This window comes from Oncorhynchus mykiss, unplaced genomic scaffold (genome assembly GCF_013265735.2).
Source record: "Oncorhynchus mykiss isolate Arlee unplaced genomic scaffold, USDA_OmykA_1.1 un_scaffold_87, whole genome shotgun sequence".
Lineage (NCBI taxonomy): Eukaryota > Metazoa > Chordata > Actinopteri > Salmoniformes > Salmonidae > Oncorhynchus > Oncorhynchus mykiss.
Window position 1 is genome coordinate 238,843 of NW_023493659.1, and position 18,461 is coordinate 257,303.

An 18,461-nucleotide genomic window follows, 5' to 3' on the forward strand; every position below is an offset into this window, starting at 1 on the left:
TCCTCTCTAAGGACCAGGGAAGAGTTGACAACATAGTGCCCTACTTCCTCTAGTACACTAAGGACCAGGGAAGAGTTGACAACATAGTGCCCTACTTCCTCTAGTACACTAAGGACCAGGGAAGAGTTGACAACATAGTGTCCTACTTCCTCTCTAAGGACCAGGGAAGAGTTGACAACATAGTGTCCTACTTCCTCTCTAAGGACCAGGGAAGAGTTGACAACATAGTGCCCTACTTCCTCTAGTACACTAAGGACCAGGGAAGAGTTGACAACATAGTAAACTACTTCCTCTCTAAGGACCAGTGAAGAGTTGACAACATAGTGCCCTACTTCCTCTAGTACACTAAGGACCAGGAAAAGTTGCAGGGGAGAAGAGGGCCTATTGGAAAGCCAGATAAATAATGAGTAGATTGCATGCTAGAAAAGCTTGGAGCCCCCTGGAATGGGGTAACCATTGACAACAACATCAACCATTAGACAAAAGTAAATAAAGACAGAAAAATTCAATTAAGAGAAGACCTGTACAGTGGGCGGGACAACACACAATATAGTACACCCATTTGTAGACGCACAAGTCAATCAACCTGTCAACCAATCACAGACGTGCCAGTGGCCCTATGGACCAATCAGTGTTCAGAAGTTGAGTGTCTCTGACATCATCTTCCACCAGTCCATCAGCTCCTCCTTTTCCTCTTCCTTCCTCTCTACCAAGGACTCCAGCTCAAAGTCCACCTGGAGACACACACAGGTTAGACGGTTAGACAAACAGTTTAACCCTAATCCTCTCCACCTGTAGATAATGCATGTTAACTACTACTGAACATACTGTTGTCATGGTAACTACTACTGAACATACTGTTGTCATGGTAACTACTACTGAACATACTGTTGTCGTGTTAACTACTACTGAACATACTGTTGTCATGTTAACTACTACTGAACATACTGTTGTCATGGTAACTACCACTGAACATACTGTTGTCATGGTAACTACTACTGAACATAGCTGTTGTCATGGTAACTAATAATAAACCTAGCTGTTGTCAAGGTAACTACTACTGAACATACTGTTGTCATGGTAACTACTACTGAACATACTGTTGTCATGGTAACTACTACTGAACATACTGTTGTCATGGTAACTACTACTGAGCATATTGTTGTCATGTGAACTAATAATAAACCTAGCTGTTGTCAAGGTAACTACTACTGAACATACTATTGTCATGTTAACTACTACTGAACATTTTGTTGTCATGGTAACTACTACTGAACATACTGTTGTCATGTTAACTACTACTGAACATACTGTTGTCATGGTAACTACTACTGAACATACTGTTGTCATGGTAACTACTACTGAACATACGGTTGTCATTGTAAATACTACTGAACATACTGTTGTCAAGGTAACTACTACTGAACATACTGTTGTCATGTTAACTACTACTGAACATACTGTTGTCATGGTCACTACTACTGAGCATACTGTTGTCATGTTAACTACAACTGAACATACTGTTGTCATGGTAACTACTACTGAGCATATTGTTGTCATGTGAACTAATAATAAACCTAGCTGTTGTCAAGGTAACTACTACTGAACATACTATTGTCATGTTAACTACTACTGAACATGTTATTGTCATGGTAACTACTACTGAACATGTTATTGTCATGGTAACTACTACTGAACATACTGTTGTCATGTTAACTACTACTGAACATACTGTTGTCATGGTAACTACTACTGAACATACTGTTATCATGGTAACTACTACTGAACATAGCTGTTGTCATGTTATTATGGTTGTCATGTTATTATGGGTTGTTGTTGTCATGGTATTACTGGGTGTTGTTGTCATGGTTTCATGGTTCTTACCCTAATAGCAGGACTGTAGGGGACAGCCACCTTCTTGATGACAGTCAAGTAACCTGGAGCATAGGCAGATACCTTGTAGTTCCCTGCTGCCAGGAGACGCCAGTAGTCTCCGTCCTTAGCTGTTATCAATACACAATCAATAATCAATCATCAATATCACTGTACTTAGCTACAATAAGAAAGTATATTAGTAATCAATACACATTAATAATCAATACTCAATTATCAATAACATTATCACAGTCCTTAACTATGATCAATATCATAATAATCAATAACAATTTATCAATATAATAATAATCAATCAACTCTAATCAATATGATAATAATCAATAAACTATAATCAATATGATAATCAGCATGTTTTCTCCAATCAACAATATACTTCACAGTAACTCATCACCATTAGGGTTGGCTGAGAGGAGGGCTGGGATTGGTTGTACCTGTAGTGATGTCATGGTCGATGCCCTCCACTGAGATGGAGGCGTTAAAGATGGCTCCACCCTGAAGGTCACGCACAAAGCCCTTCACACCACGATGCACCTACACACACACACACACACACACACACACACACACACACACACACACACACACACACACACACACACACACACACACACACACACACACACACACACACACACACACACACACAATTCATGTTTTGGTAGAATAAGACATATTTATGTCAATTATGACGTGTGTGTAGGTGTGTGTGTAGGTGTGTGTGTAGGTGTGTGTGTGTGTGTACCTGTTCTATGTAGTTGACCAGTGAGTTGCGGTTCTCCTCCCAATAAGTCTTCAGTGTGTCTTCAGCAGGAAACTTGTCACAGCTCAGCTCCAGAGTTATCTCAAAACAGTTACTGCTCAGGTAGTTAAAATCCTGCATGCCTGGGGAGAGGGAGGGAGGGAGGGAGGGAGGGAGGGAGGGAGGGAGGGAGGGAGGGAGGGAGGGAGGGAGGGATAAATTCAGCAAACTTAACATGTGTAAATATTAGTATACAATAAGATTCATCAACTGAGACATAAACTGAACAAGTTCCACAGACATGTGACTAACAGAAATGGAATAATGTGTCCCTGAACAAAGGGGGGGTCAATATAAAAAGTAACAGTCAGTATCTGGTGTGGCCACCAGCTGCATTAAGTAGTGCAGCCAACTGAGAACACCACACTACACAGGTAACCTACTGAGACTACACAGGTAACCTACTGAGACTACACAGGTGATCTACTGAGACTACACAGGTAACCTACTGAGACTACACAGGTAACCTACTGAGACTACACAGGTAACCTACTGAGACTACACAGGTAACCTACGGAGACTACAACACTACACAGGTAACCTACTGAAACTCCACAGGTAACCTACTGAGACTACAACACTACACAGGTAACCTACTGAGAGTACACAGGTAACCTACTGAGGCTACACAGGTAACCTACTGAGAACATCACACTACACAGGTAACCTACTGAGACTACTACACTACACAGGTAACCTACTGAGACTACTCAGGTAACCTACTGAGAACATCACACTACACAGGTAACCTACTGAGACTACTACACTACACAGGTAACCTACTGAGACTACACAGGTAACCTACTGAGACTACTCAGGTAACCTACTGAGAACATCACACTACACAGGTAACCTACTGAGACTACTACACTACACAGGTAACCTACTGAGACTACTAAACTACACAGGTAACCTACTGAGACTACACAGGTAACCTACTGAGACTACACAGGTAACCTACTGAGACTACACAGGTAACCTAGTGAGACAACACAGGTAACCTACTGAGACTACTCAGGTAACCTACTGAGACTACAACACTACACAGGTAACCTACTGAGACTACAACACTACACAGGTAACCTACTGAGACTACACAGGTAACCTACTGAGACTACACAGGTAACCTACTGAGAACACTACACTACACAGGTAACCTACCGAGACTACTACACTACACAGGTAACCTACTGAGACTACACAGGTAACCTACTGAGACTACACAGGTAACCTACTGAGACTACTACACTACACAGGTAACCTACTGAGACTACACAGGTAACCTACTGAGACTACACAGGTAACCTACTGAGACTACACAGGTAACCTACTGAGACTACACGGGTAACCTACTGAGACTACACAGGTAACCTACTGAGACTACACAGGTAACCTACTGAGACTACACAGGTAACCTACTGAGACTACACAGGTAACCTAGTGAGACTATACAGGTAACCTACTGAGACTACACAGGTAACCTACTGAGACTACACAGGTAACCTACTGAGACTACACGGGTAACCTACTGAGACTATACAGGTAACCTACTGAGACTACACAGGTAACCTACTGAGACTACACAGGTAACCTACTGAGACTACACAGGTAACCTACTGAGACTACCACACTAGTTTCTGAAGGGATTTGTTTGACAGATTAAAACATCACGACTGGTTGTATTGTTGGTTTTGAAAAGAGATGTCACTGCGATTTAGATGGCACAATGATTATCTCCACTATACTAGTTTATTTAGTCACATAAACTGAAATTAGACAAACTATTCTAATATTACCAACCAGGAAATGGAGGAGCGATTTCTGCATAGAGCACCTTGAATGAGCTGAACCATCATAATTATATTGAAAAAACTGTCTGTTCCCCAGCTCTGCCTCCCCCCTAACCTGGGTCTGTTCCCCAGCTCTGCCTCCCCCCTAACCTGGGTCTGTTCCCCAGCTCTGCCTCCCCCCTAACCTGGGTCTGTTCCCCAGCTCTGCCTCCCCCCTAACCTGGGTCTGTTCCCCAGCTCTGCCTCCCCCCTAACCTGGGTCTGTTCCCCAGCTCTGCCTCCCCCCTAACCTGGGTCTGTTCCCCAGCTCTGCCTCCCCCCTAACCTGGGTCTGTTCCCCAGCTCTGCCTCCCCCCTAACCTGGGTCTGTTCCCCAGCTCTGCCTCCCCCCTAACCTGGGTCTGTTCCCCAGCTCTGCCTCCCCCCTAACCTGGGTCTGTTCCCCAGCTCTGCCTCCCCCCTAACCTGGGTCTGTTCCCCAGCTCTGCCTCCCCCCTAACCTGGGTCTGTTCCCCAGCTCTGCCTCCCCCCTAACCTGGGTCTGTTCCCCGGCTCTGCCTCCCCCCTAACCTGGGTCTGTTCCCCGGCTCTGCCTCCCCCCTAACCTGGGTCTGTTCCCCGGCTCTGCCTCCCCCCTAACCTGGGTCTGTTCCCCAGCTCTGCCTCCCCCCTAACCTGGGTCTGTTCCCCAGCTCTGCCTCCCCCCTAACCTGGGTCTGTTCCCCAGCTCTGCCTCCCCCTAACCTGGGTCTGTTCCCCAGCTCTGCCTCCCCCCTAACCTGGGTCTGTTCCCCGGCTCTGCCTCCCCCCTAACCTGGGTCTGTTCCCCAGCTCTGCCTCCCCCTAACCTGGGTCTGTTCCCCAGCTCTGCCTCCCCCCTAACCTGGGTCTGTTCCCCGGCTCTGCCTCCCCCCTAACCTGGGTCTGTTCCCCAGCTCTGCCTCCCCCCTAACCTGGGTCTGTTCCCCAGCTCTGCCTCCCCCCTAACCTGGGTCTGTTCCCCAGCTCTGCCTCCCCCCTAACCTGGGTCTGTTCCCCAGCTCTGCCTCCCCCCTAACCTGGGTCTGTTCCCCAGCTCTGCCTCCCCCCTAACCTGGGTCTGTTCCCCAGCTCTGCCTCCCCCCTAACCTGGGTCTGTTCCCCAGCTCTGCCTCCGCTGTCAACATGTTATACCCCCCTAACCTGGGTCTGTTCCCCAGCTCTGCCTCCCCCCTAACCTGGGTCTGTTCCCCAGCTCTGCCTCCCCCCTAACCTGGGTCTGTTCCCCAGCTCTGCCTCCCCCCTAACCTGGGTCTGTTCCCCAGCTCTGCCTCCCCCCTAACCTGGGTCTGTTCCCCAGCTCTGCCTCCCCCTAACCTGGGTCTGTTCCCCAGCTCTGCCTCCCCCCTAACCTGGGTCTGTTCCCCAGCTCTGCCTCCCCCCTAACCTGGGTCTGTTCCCCAGCTCTGCCTCCCCCCTAACCTGGGTCTGTTCCCCAGCTCTGCCTCCCCCTAACCTGGGTCTGTTCCCCAGCTCTGCCCCCCCCTAACCTGGGTCTGTTCCCCAGCTCTGCCTCCCCCCTAACCTGGGTCTGTTCCCCAGCTCTGCCTCCCCCCTAACCTGGGTCTGTTCCCCGGCTCTGCCTCCCCCCTAACCTGGGTCTGTTCCCCGGCTCTGCCTCCCCCCTAACCTGGGTCTGTTCCCCGGCTCTGCCTCCCCCCTAACCTGGGTCTGTTCCCCAGCTCTGCCTCCCCCCTAACCTGGGTCTGTTCCCCAGCTCTGCCTCCCCCCTAACCTGGGTCTGTTCCCCAGCTCTGCCTCCCCCTAACCTGGGTCTGTTCCCCAGCTCTGCCTCCCCCCTAACCTGGGTCTGTTCCCCGGCTCTGCCTCCCCCCTAACCTGGGTCTGTTCCCCAGCTCTGCCTCCCCCTAACCTGGGTCTGTTCCCCAGCTCTGCCTCCCCCCTAACCTGGGTCTGTTCCCCGGCTCTGCCTCCCCCCTAACCTGGGTCTGTTCCCCAGCTCTGCCTCCCCCCTAACCTGGGTCTGTTCCCCAGCTCTGCCTCCCCCCTAACCTGGGTCTGTTCCCCAGCTCTGCCTCCCCCCTAACCTGGGTCTGTTCCCCAGCTCTGCCTCCCCCTAACCTGGGTCTGTTCCCCAGCTCTGCCTCCCCCCTAACCTGGGTCTGTTCCCCAGCTCTGCCTCCCCCCTAACCTGGGTCTGTTCCCCAGCTCTGCCTCCGCTGTCAACATGTTATACCCCCCTAACCTGGGTCTGTTCCCCAGCTCTGCCTCCCCCCTAACCTGGGTCTGTTCCCCAGCTCTGCCTCCCCCCTAACCTGGGTCTGTTCCCCAGCTCTGCCTCCCCCCTAACCTGGGTCTGTTCCCCAGCTCTGCCTCCCCCCTAACCTGGGTCTGTTCCCCGGCTCTGCCTCCCCCCTAACCTGGGTCTGTTCCCCGGCTCTGCCTCCCCCCTAACCTGGGTCTGTTCCCCGGCTCTGCCTCCCCCCTAACCTGGGTCTGTTCCCCAGCTCTGCCTCCCCCCTAACCTGGGTCTGTTCCCCAGCTCTGCCTCCCCCCTAACCTGGGTCTGTTCCCCAGCTCTGCCTCCCCCTAACCTGGGTCTGTTCCCCAGCTCTGCCTCCCCCCTAACCTGGGTCTGTTCCCCGGCTCTGCCTCCCCCCTAACCTGGGTCTGTTCCCCAGCTCTGCCTCCCCCTAACCTGGGTCTGTTCCCCAGCTCTGCCTCCCCCCTAACCTGGGTCTGTTCCCCGGCTCTGCCTCCCCCCTAACCTGGGTCTGTTCCCCAGCTCTGCCTCCCCCCTAACCTGGGTCTGTTCCCCAGCTCTGCCTCCCCCCTAACCTGGGTCTGTTCCCCAGCTCTGCCTCCCCCCTAACCTGGGTCTGTTCCCCAGCTCTGCCTCCCCCCTAACCTGGGTCTGTTCCCCAGCTCTGCCTCCCCCCTAACCTGGGTCTGTTCCCCAGCTCTGCCTCCCCCCTAACCTGGGTCTGTTCCCCAGCTCTGCCTCCGCTGTCAACATGTTATACCCCCCTAACCTGGGTCTGTTCCCCAGCTCTGCCTCCCCCCTAACCTGGGTCTGTTCCCCAGCTCTGCCTCCCCCCTAACCTGGGTCTGTTCCCCAGCTCTGCCTCCCCCCTAACCTGGGTCTGTTCCCCAGCTCTGCCTCCCCCCTAACCTGGGTCTGTTCCCCAGCTCTGCCTCCCCCTAACCTGGGTCTGTTCCCCAGCTCTGCCTCCCCCCTAACCTGGGTCTGTTCCCCAGCTCTGCCTCCCCCCTAACCTGGGTCTGTTCCCCAGCTCTGCCTCCCCCCTAACCTGGGTCTGTTCCCCAGCTCTGCCTCCCCCTAACCTGGGTCTGTTCCCCAGCTCTGCCCCCCCCTAACCTGGGTCTGTTCCCCAGCTCTGCCTCCCCCCTAACCTGGGTCTGTTCCCCAGCTCTGCCTCCCCCCTAACCTGGGTCTGTTCCCCGGCTCTGCCTCCCCCCTAACCTGGGTCTGTTCCCCGGCTCTGCCTCCCCCCTAACCTGGGTCTGTTCCCCGGCTCTGCCTCCCCCCTAACCTGGGTCTGTTCCCCAGCTCTGCCTCCCCCCTAACCTGGGTCTGTTCCCCAGCTCTGCCTCCCCCCTAACCTGGGTCTGTTCCCCAGCTCTGCCTCCCCCTAACCTGGGTCTGTTCCCCAGCTCTGCCTCCCCCCTAACCTGGGTCTGTTCCCCGGCTCTGCCTCCCCCCTAACCTGGGTCTGTTCCCCAGCTCTGCCTCCCCCTAACCTGGGTCTGTTCCCCAGCTCTGCCTCCCCCCTAACCTGGGTCTGTTCCCCGGCTCTGCCTCCCCCCTAACCTGGGTCTGTTCCCCAGCTCTGCCTCCCCCCTAACCTGGGTCTGTTCCCCAGCTCTGCCTCCCCCCTAACCTGGGTCTGTTCCCCAGCTCTGCCTCCCCCCTAACCTGGGTCTGTTCCCCAGCTCTGCCTCCCCCTAACCTGGGTCTGTTCCCCAGCTCTGCCTCCCCCCTAACCTGGGTCTGTTCCCCAGCTCTGCCTCCCCCCTAACCTGGGTCTGTTCCCCAGCTCTGCCTCCGCTGTCAACATGTTATACCCCCCTAACCTGGGTCTGTTCCCCAGCTCTGCCTCCCCCCTAACCTGGGTCTGTTCCCCAGCTCTGCCTCCCCCCTAACCTGGGTCTGTTCCCCAGCTCTGCCTCCCCCCTAACCTGGGTCTGTTCCCCAGCTCTGCCTCCCCCCTAACCTGGGTCTGTTCCCCAGCTCTGACTCCCCCTAACCTGGGTCTGTTCCCCAGCTCTGCCTCCCCCCTAACCTGGGTCTGTTCCCCAGCTCTGCGTCCCCCCTAACCTGGGTCTGTTCCCCAGCTCTGCCTCCCCCCTAACCTGGGTCTGTTCCCCAGCTCTGCCTCCCCCTAACCTGGGTCTGTTCCCCAGCTCTGCCTCCCCCTAACCTGGGTCTGTTCCCCAGCTCTGCCTCCCCCCTAACCTGGGTCTGTTCCCCAGCTCTGCCTCCCCCCTAACCTGGGTCTGTTCCCCAGCTCTGCCTCCCCCCTAACCTGGGTCTGTTCCCCAGCTCTGCCTCCCCCCTAACCTGGGTCTGTTCCCCAGCTCTGCCTCCCCCTAACCTGGGTCTGTTCCCCAGCTCTGCCTCCCCCCTAACCTGGGTCTGTTCCCCAGCTCTGCCTCCCCCTAACCTGGGTCTGTTCCCCAGCTCTGCCTCCCCCTAACCTGGGTCTGTTCCCCGGCTCTGCCTCCCCCCTAACCTGGGTCTGTTCCCCAGCTCTGCCTCCCCCCTAACCTGGGTCTGTTCCCCAGCTCTGCCTCCCCCCTAACCTGGGTCTGTTCCCCGGCTCTGCCTCCCCCCTAACCTGGGTCTGTTCCCCAGCTCTGCCTCCCCCTAACCTGGGTCTGTTCCCCAGCTCTGCCTCCCCCCTAACCTGGGTCTGTTCCCCAGCTCTGCCTCCCCCCTAACCTGGGTCTGTTCCCCAGCTCTGCCTCCCCCCTAACCTGGGTCTGTTCCCCAGCTCTGCCTCCCCCCTAACCTGGGTCTGTTCCCCAGCTCTGCCTCCCCCTAACCTGGGTCTGTTCCCCAGCTCTGCCTCCCCCCTAACCTGGGTCTGTTCCCCAGCTCTGCCTCCCCCCTAACCTGGGTCTGTTCCCCGGCTCTGCCTCCCCCCTAACCTGGGTCTGTTCCCCAGCTCTGCCTCCCCCCTAACCTGGGTCTGTTCCCCAGCTCTGCCTCCCCCCTAACCTGGGTCTGTTCCCCGGCTCTGCCTCCCCCCTAACCTGGGTCTGTTCCCCAGCTCTGCCTCCCCCTAACCTGGGTCTGTTCCCCAGCTCTGCCTCCCCCCTAACCTGGGTCTGTTCCCCAGCTCTGCCTCCCCCCTAACCTGGGTCTGTTCCCCAGCTCTGCCTCCCCCCTAACCTGGGTCTGTTCCCCAGCTCTGCCTCCCCCCTAACCTGGGTCTGTTCCCCAGCTCTGCCTCCCCCCTAACCTGGGTCTGTTCCCCAGCTCTGCCTCCCCCTAACCTGGGTCTGTTCCCCAGCTCTGCCTCCCCCCTAACCTGGGTCTGTTCCCCAGCTCTGCCTCCCCCTAACCTGGGTCTGTTCCCCAGCTCTGCCTCCCCCCTAACCTGGGTCTGTTCCCCAGCTCTGCCTCCCCCCTAACCTGGGTCTGTTCCCCAGCTCTGCCTCCCCCCTAACCTGGGTCTGTTCCCCAGCTCTGCCTCCCCCCTAACCTGGGTCTGTTCCCCAGCTCTGCCTCCCCCCTAACCTGGGTCTGTTCCCCAGCTCTGCCTCCCCCCTAACCTGGGTCTGTTCCCCAGCTCTGCCTCCCCCCTAACCTGGGTCTGTTCCCCAGCTCTGCCTCCCCCCTAACCTGGGTCTGTTCCCCAGCTCTGCCTCCCCCTAACCTGGGTCTGTTCCCCAGCTCTGCCTCCCCCCTAACCTGGGTCTGTTCCCCAGCTCTGCCTCCCCCTAACCTGGGTCTGTTCCCCAGCTCTGCCTCCCCCCTAACCTGGGTCTGTTCCCCAGCTCTGCCTCCCCCTAACCTGGGTCTGTTCCCCAGCTCTGCCTCCCCCTAACCTGGGTCTGTTCCCCAGCTCTGCCTCCCCCCTAACCTGGGTCTGTTCCCCAGCTCTGCCTCCCCCCTAACCTGGGTCTGTTCCCCAGCTCTGCCTCCCCCCTAACCTGGGTCTGTTCCCCAGCTCTGCCTCCCCCCTAACCTGGGTCTGTTCCCCAGCTCTGCCTCCCCCCTAACCTGGGTCTGTTCCCCGGCTCTGCCTCCCCCCTAACCTGGGTCTGTTCCCCAGCTCTGCCTCCCCCCTAACCTGGGTCTGTTCCCCAGCTCTGCCTCCCCCCTAACCTGGGTCTGTTCCCCGGCTCTGCCTCCCCCCTAACCTGGGTCTGTTCCCCAGCTCTGCCTCCCCCCTAACCTGGGTCTGTTCCCCGGCTCTGCCTCCCCCCTAACCTGGGTCTGTTCCCCAGCTCTGCCTCCCCCCTAACCTGGGTCTGTTCCCCAGCTCTGCCTCCCCCCTAACCTGGGTCTGTTCCCCGGCTCTGCCTCCCCCCTAACCTGGGTCTGTTCCCCAGCTCTGCCTCCCCCCTAACCTGGGTCTGTTCCCCAGCTCTGCTTCCCCCCTAACCTGGGTCTGTTCCCCAGCTCTGCCTCCGCTGTCAACATGTTATACCCCCCTAACCTGGGTCTGTTCCCCAGCTCTGCCTCCCCCCTAACCTGGGTCTGTTCCCCAGCTCTGCCTCCCCCCTAACCTGGGTCTGTTCCCCAGCTCTGCCTCCCCCCTAACCTGGGTCTGTTCCCCAGCTCTGCCTCCCCCCTAACCTGGGTCTGTTCCCCAGCTCTGCCTCCCCCCTAACCTGGGTCTGTTCCCCAGCTCTGCCTCCCCCCTAACCTGGGTCTGTTCCCCAGCTCTGCCTCCCCCCTAACCTGGGTCTGTTCCCCAGCTCTGCCTCCCCCCTAACCTGGGTCTGTTCCCCAGCTCTGCCTCCCCCCTAACCTGGGTCTGTTCCCCGGCTCTGCCTCCCCCCTAACCTGGGTCTGTTCCCCAGCTCTGCCTCCCCCCTAACCTGGGTCTGTTCCCCAGCTCTGCCTCCCCCCTAACCTGGGTCTGTTCCCCAGCTCTGCCTCCCCCCTAACCTGGGTCTGTTCCCCAGCTCTGCCTCCCCCCTAACCTGGGTCTGTTCCCCGGCTCTGCCTCCCCCCTAACCTGGGTCTGTTCCCCGGCTCTGCCTCCCCCCTAACCTGGGTCTGTTCCCCAGCTCTGCCTCCCCCCTAACCTGGGTCTGTTCCCCAGCTCTGCCTCCCCCCTAACCTGGGTCTGTTCCCCAGCTCTGCCTCCGCTGTCAACATGTTATACCCCCCTAACCTGGGTCTGTTCCCCAGCTCTGCCTCCCCCCTAACCTGGGTCTGTTCCCCAGCTCTGCCTCCCCCCTAACCTGGGTCTGTTCCCCAGCTCTGCCTCCCCCCTAACCTGGGTCTGTTCCCCAGCTCTGCCTCCCCCCTAACCTGGGTCTGTTCCCCAGCTCTGCCTCCCCCCTAACCTGGGTCTGTTCCCCAGCTCTGCCTCCCCCCTAACCTGGGTCTGTTCCCCAGCTCTGCCTCCCCCCTAACCTGGGTCTGTTCCCCAGCTCTGCCTCCCCCCTAACCTGGGTCTGTTCCCCAGCTCTGCCTCCCCCCTAACCTGGGTCTGTTCCCCAGCTCTGCCTCCCCCCTAACCTGGGTCTGTTCCCCAGCTCTGCCTCCCCCCTAACCTGGGTCTGTTCCCCAGCTCTGCCTCCCCCCTAACCTGGGTCTGTTCCCCAGCTCTGCCTCCCCTGTCAACATGTTATACCCCCCTAACCTGGGTCTGTTCCCCAGCTCTGCCTCCCGTGTCACCTCACCTCTGTAGGTGAAGCTAGTGTCTGTGTGTGTGTTACCTCTAGGTACGCTGTACCAGGCCCCTCTGTAGGTGAAGCTAGTGTCTGTGTGTTACCTCTGGGTACGCTGTACCAGGCCCCTCTGTAGGTGAAGCTAGTGTCTGTGTGTTACCTCTGGATACGCTGTACCAGGCCCCTCTGTAGGTGAAGCTAGTGTCTCTGTGTGTGTTACCTCTGGGTACGCTGTACCAGGCCCCTCTGTAGGTGAAGCTAGTGTCTGTGTGTTACCTCTGGATACGCTGTACCAGGCCCCTCTGTAGGTGAAGCTAGTGTCTGTGTGTTACCTCTGGGTACGCTGTACCAGGCCCCTCTGTAGGTGAAGCTAGTGTCTGTGTGTTACCTCTGGGTACGCTGTACCAGGCCCCTCTGTAGGTGAAGCTAGTGTCTGTGTGTTACCTCTGGGTACGCTGTACCAGGCCCCTCTGTAGGTGAAGCTAGTGTCTGTCTGTGTGTTACCTCTAGGTACGCTGTACCAGGCCCCTCTGTAGGTGAAGCTAGTGTCTGTCTGTGTGTTACCTCTAGGTACGCTGTACCAGGCCCCTCTGTAGGTGAAGCTCGTGTCTGTGTGTTACCTCTGGATACGCTGTACCAGGCCCCTCTGTAGGTGAAGCTAGTGTCTGTGTGTTACCTCTGGGTACGCTGTACCAGGCCCCTCTGTAGGTGAAGCTAGTGTCTGTGTGTTACCTCTAGGTACGCTGTACCAGGCCCCTCTGTAGGTGAAGCTAGTGTCTGTGTGTTACCTCTGGGTACGCTGTACCAGGCCCCTCCGTTGGTGAAGCTAGTGTCTGTGTGTTACCTCTGGGTACGCTGTACCAGGCCCCTCTGTAGGTGAAGCTAGTGTCTGTGTGTTACCTCTGGGTACGCTGTACCAGGCCCCTCTGTAGGTGAAGCTAGTGTCTGTGTGTTACCTCTGGGTACGCTGTACCAGGCCCCTCTGTAGGTGATGCTAGTGTCTCTGTGTGTTACCTCTGGGTACGCTGTACCAGGCCCCTCTGTAGGTGAAGCTAGTGTCTGTGTGTTACCTCTGGGTACGCTGTACCAGGCCCCTCTGTTGGTGAAGCTAGTGTCTGTGTGTTACCTCTGGGTACGCTGTACCAGGCCCCTCTGTTGGTGAAGCTAGTGTCTGTGTGTTACCTCTAGGTACGCTGTACCAGGCCCCTCTGTAGGTGAAGCTAGTGTCTGTGTGTTACCTCTGGGTACGCTGTACCAGGCCCCTCTGTAGGTGAAGCTAGTGTCTGTGTGTTACCTCCGGGTACGCTGTACCAGGCCCCTCCGTTGGTGATGCCGTCGGTGAAGCTGGTATCATCGTCGTTCTTCCTGCACGGAGCCCGCTGGGGGTCTGACATCACAGGATTAAACTGGGAGTAGGACTTCGCCAGAGACTTAAAGGTGACGTCATCAGGACTGGCGCTGTACTCATGGGTCGAACCTGGAGGGAGGGAGGGAGGGAGTTGGGAGGGAGAGGTAGAGAGGATGGGAGAGGGAGGGAGGGAGGGAGGGAGGGAGGTGGGAGGGAGGGAGAGAGGGAGGGGAGGGGGGATGGAGGGAGGGAGGATGGGAGAGGGAGGGGAGGATGGGAGAGGGAGGGGAGGATGGGAGAGGGAGGGGAGGAGGGAGGGAGGGAGGTGGGAGGGAGGGAGGATGGGAGAGGGAGGGGAGGAGGGAGGATGGAGAAAAGAGGGAATGGGGGAGGGAATGAGGGGGGGGGATAACTTATTTGCACTTATTAGCAGTGGCATTATGTAACGTTTTTGGGCGACCTGACAAAATTCACATAGAAATATGAGTTATAGATCTGAAATTCTCATTGAAATGAAGTCTAAGAAGAGGTAGATCTGTTATATGTGTGTTATTTCTATGCTTCCCATTCTTAAATTACATTTTTGTGTCATTTACTCAGCTTCATGTCTGGTTCACAGTGGTTTAAATTACCCATGATGCTCTACTCTACACTGTAGGAGATGTCTAGTTCACAGTGGTTTAAATGATCCCATGATGCTCTACTCTAGACTGTAGGAGATGTCTGGTTCACAGTGGTTTAAATTACCCATGATGCTCTACTCTACACTGTAGGAGAGGTCTAGTTCACAGTGGTTTAAATGATCCCATGATGCTCTACTCTACACTGTAGGAGATGTCTGTTTCACAGTGGTTTAAATTACCCATGATGCTCTACTCTACACTGCAGGAGATGTCTGGTTCACAGTGGTTTATGTGTGTAGCGTGGTGTGTGTGTAGCGTGGTGTGTGTGTAGTGTGGTGTGTGTGTAGCGTGGTGTCTGTGTAGCGTGGTGTCTGTGTAGCGTGGTGTGTGTGTAGCGTGGTGTGTGTGTAGCGTGGTGTGTGTGTAGCGTGGTGTGTGTGTAGCGTCGTGTTTGTGTAGCGTGGTGTGTGTGTAGCGTGGTGTGTGTGTAGCGTGGTGTCTGTGTAGCGTGGTGTGTGTGTAGCGTGGTGTGTGTGTAGCGTGGTGTGTGTAGCGTGGTGTGTGTGTAGCGTGATGTGAGTGTAGCCTGGTGTGTGTGTAGCGTGGCGTGTGTGTAGCGTGGTGTGTGTAGCGTGTTGCAGTGTAGCGTGGTGTGTAGCGTGGTGTGTGTAGCATGGTGTGTGTGTAGCGTGGTGTGTGTGTAGCATGGTGTGTGTGTAGCGTGGTGTGTGTGTAGCATGGTGTGTGTGTAGCATGGTGTGTGTGTAGCGTGGTGTGTGTGTAGCGTGGTGTGTGTGTAGCGTGGTGTGTGTGTAGCGTGGTGTGTAGCGTGGTGTGTGTAGCGTGGTGCAGTGTAGCGTGGTGTGTGTGTAGCGTGGTGTGTGTGTAGCGTGGTGTGTGTGTAACGTGGTGTGTGTGTAGCGTGGTGTGTGTGTAGCGTGGTGTGTGTGTAGCGTGGTGTGTGTGTAGCGTGGTGTGTGTGTAGCGTGGTGTGTGTGTAGCGTGGTTACCGCTGCGTGTCTCGTCGTAGGGGTAGTTGGCCACCACATCTCCTCCATGCAGATTAGCTGAGAGGACGAATGGAATCTCCATTATCCACCTGATCACTGCCTTGGTCTCTGGAGCCAGCTGGAGACAACACAGACACAGACAGACAGGATCACTGCCTTGGTCTCTGGAGCCAGCTGGAGACAACACAGACACAGACAGACAGGATCACTGCCTTGGTCTCTGGAGCCAGCTGGAGACAACACAGACAGACAGGATCACTGCCTTGGTCTCTGGAGCCAGCTGGAGACAACACAGACACAGACAGACAGGATCACTGCCTTGGTCTCTGGAGCTAGCTAAAGACAACACAGACACAGACAGACAGGATCACTGCCTTGGTCTCTGGAGCCAGCTAGAGACAACACAGACACAGACAGACAGGATCACTGCCTTGGTCTCTGGAGCCAGCTGGAGACAACACAGACACAGACAGACAGGATCACTGCCTTGGTCTCTGGAGCCAGCTGGAGACAACACAGACAGACAGGATCACTGCCTTGGTCTCTGGAGCCAGCTGGAGACAACACAGACACAGACAGACAGGATCACTGCCTTGGTCTCTGGAGCTAGCTAGAGACAACACAGACACAGACAGACAGGGTCACTGCCTTGGTCTCTGGAGCCAGCTGGAGACAACACAGACACAGACAGACAGGATCACTGCCTTGGTCTCTGGAGCTAGCTGGAGACAACAAAGACACAGACAGACAGGATCACTGCCTTGATCTCTGGAGCTAGCTGGAGACAACACAGACACAGACAGACAGGATCACTGCCTTGGTCTCTGGAGCCAGCTGGAGACAACACAGACAGACAGGATCACTGACTAGGTCTCTGGAGCAGCCTGGAGACAACACAGACACAGACAGACAGGATCACTGCCTTGGTCTCTGGAGCCAGCTGGAGACAACACAGACAGACAGGATCACTGACTAGGTCTCTGGAGCCAGCTGGAGACAACACAGACAGACAGGATCACTGCCTTGGTCTCTGGAGTCAGCTGGAGACAACACAGACAGACAGGATCACTGCCTTGGTCTCTGGAGCCAGCTGGAGACAACACAGACAGACAGGATCACTGCCTTGGTCTCTGGAGCAGCCTGGAGACAACACAGACACAGACAGACAGGATCACTGCCTTGGTCTCTGGAGCCAGCTGGAGACAACACAGACAGACAGGATCACTGCCTTGGTCTCTGGAGCCAGCTGGAGACAACACAGACACAGACAGACAGACAGACAGACAGACAGACAGACAGACAGGTGTGTTACCAGACAGACAGACAGACAGGTGTGTTACCAGACAGACAGACAGACAGACAGACAGACAGACAGACAGACAGACAGGTGTGTTACCAGACAGACAGACAGACAGACAGACAGACAGACAGACAGACAGACAGGTGTGTTACCAGACAGACAGACAGACAGACAGGTGTGTTACCTTGGTATTTTCGTCCACGGCCTTCTTCATGTTGTTGAGCAGGTGGTTGTTGGCTCCGCCCTCCTTCTCGTTGCCGTAGACGATGCGGTCCAGGTCAGGGAAGTTCCTGTTCAGGTCAACCCCCTGGGCGTTACTACGACCTACGAACCAATCTTTCAGCTCCCCCGACTGACACACAGAGGGAGGAGAGATGTTACCTGGTCCCATGAACCAGTCTGTGTGTGTGTTAGTTGTGATGTGTGTGTTAGTTGTGATGTGTGTGTTAGTTGTGATGTGTGTGTTAGTTGTGATGTGTGTGTTAGTTGTGGTGTGTGTGTTAGTTGTGGTGTGTGTGTTAGTTGTGGTGTGTGTGTTAGTTGTGGTGTGTGTGTTAGTTGTGGTGTGTGTGTTAGTTGTGGTGTGTGTGTTAGTTGTGATGTGTGTGTTAGTTGTGGTGTGTGTGTTAGTTGTGGTGTGTGTGTTAGTTGTGGTGTGTGTGTTACCTGGGAGGCAGCCTTCTCAAAGCCATCAGGGTTCATGGAGGGCATCAGGTGGATACGTGTGGTGTGGATCAGATCGATGATCGACTCGTTGCCCTGTGATAACACAACAACATATTAACTCTGTGATCGACTCGTTGCCCTGTGAAAACACAACAGCATATTAACTCTGTGATCGACTCGTTGCCCTGTGAAAACACAACAACATATTAACTCTGTGATCGACTCGTTGCCCTGTGAAAACACAACAACATATTAACTCTGTGATCGTTAAGTTGCTCTGATACAACACAACAACATATTAACTCTGTGATCGTTTAGTTCCCTGTTACAAAACAACAACATATTAACTCAGTGATCGTTTAGTTGCTCTGATACAACACAACAACATATTAACTCTGTGATCGTTTAGTTGCCCTGTGATAACACAACAACATATTAACTCTGTGATCGTTTAGTTGCTCTGTTACAACACAACAACATATTAACTCTGTGATCGTTTAGTTGCACTGATACAACACAACAACACATTAACTCAGTGATCGTTTAGTTGCTCTGATACAACACAACAACATATTAACTCTGTGATCGTTTAGTTGCCCTGTGATAACACAACAACATATTAACTCTGTGATCGTTTAGTTGCACTGATACAACACAACAACATATTAACTCTGTGATTGTTTAGTTGCCCTGTGATAACACAACAACATATTAACTCTGTGATTGTTTAGTTGCCCTGTGATAACACAACAACATATTAACTCTGTGATCGTTTAGTTGCTCTGTTACAACACAACAACATATTAACTCTGTGATCGTTTAGTTGCTCTGTTACAAAACAACAACATGTTAAATCTGTGATCGTTTAGTTGCACTGATACAACACAACAACATATTAACTTTGTGATAGACTCGTTGCCCTGTGATAAAACAACAACATATTAACTCCGTGATCGTTTGGTTATACTGATACAACACAACAACACATTAACTCTGTGATCGTTTAGTTGCTCTGTTACAACACAACAACATTTTAACTCTGTGATCGTTTAGTTGCTCTGTTAGATCATAACAACATATTAACTCTGTGATCGTTTAGTAGCACTGATACAACACAACAACATATTAACTCTGTGATCGTTTAGTTGCACTGA

At 54.5% G+C, this 18,461-nt stretch overlaps 1 protein-coding gene across 1 annotated transcript in view; it reads right to left on the reverse strand.

The window, feature by feature from the left end:
* Positions 1–343: 343 nt before the first annotated feature.
* LOC110510809 (carboxypeptidase E) overlaps positions 344–18,461 on the reverse strand; it is a 44,866-nt gene continuing 26,748 nt past the window's right edge. The window contains exons 3-10 of the mRNA XM_036971999.1: positions 17,308–17,400; positions 16,826–16,993; positions 15,342–15,459; positions 13,655–13,837; positions 2,639–2,778; positions 2,328–2,427; positions 1,885–2,003; positions 344–734 (exon numbers count right to left, since the gene is read on the reverse strand). Of these exons, the coding sequence (XP_036827894.1) occupies positions 636–734; positions 1,885–2,003; positions 2,328–2,427; positions 2,639–2,778; positions 13,655–13,837; positions 15,342–15,459; positions 16,826–16,993; positions 17,308–17,400 (1,020 nt within the window). The 3' untranslated portion in view covers positions 344–635. The remainder of the gene's footprint in view (positions 735–1,884; positions 2,004–2,327; positions 2,428–2,638; positions 2,779–13,654; positions 13,838–15,341; positions 15,460–16,825; positions 16,994–17,307; positions 17,401–18,461) is intronic.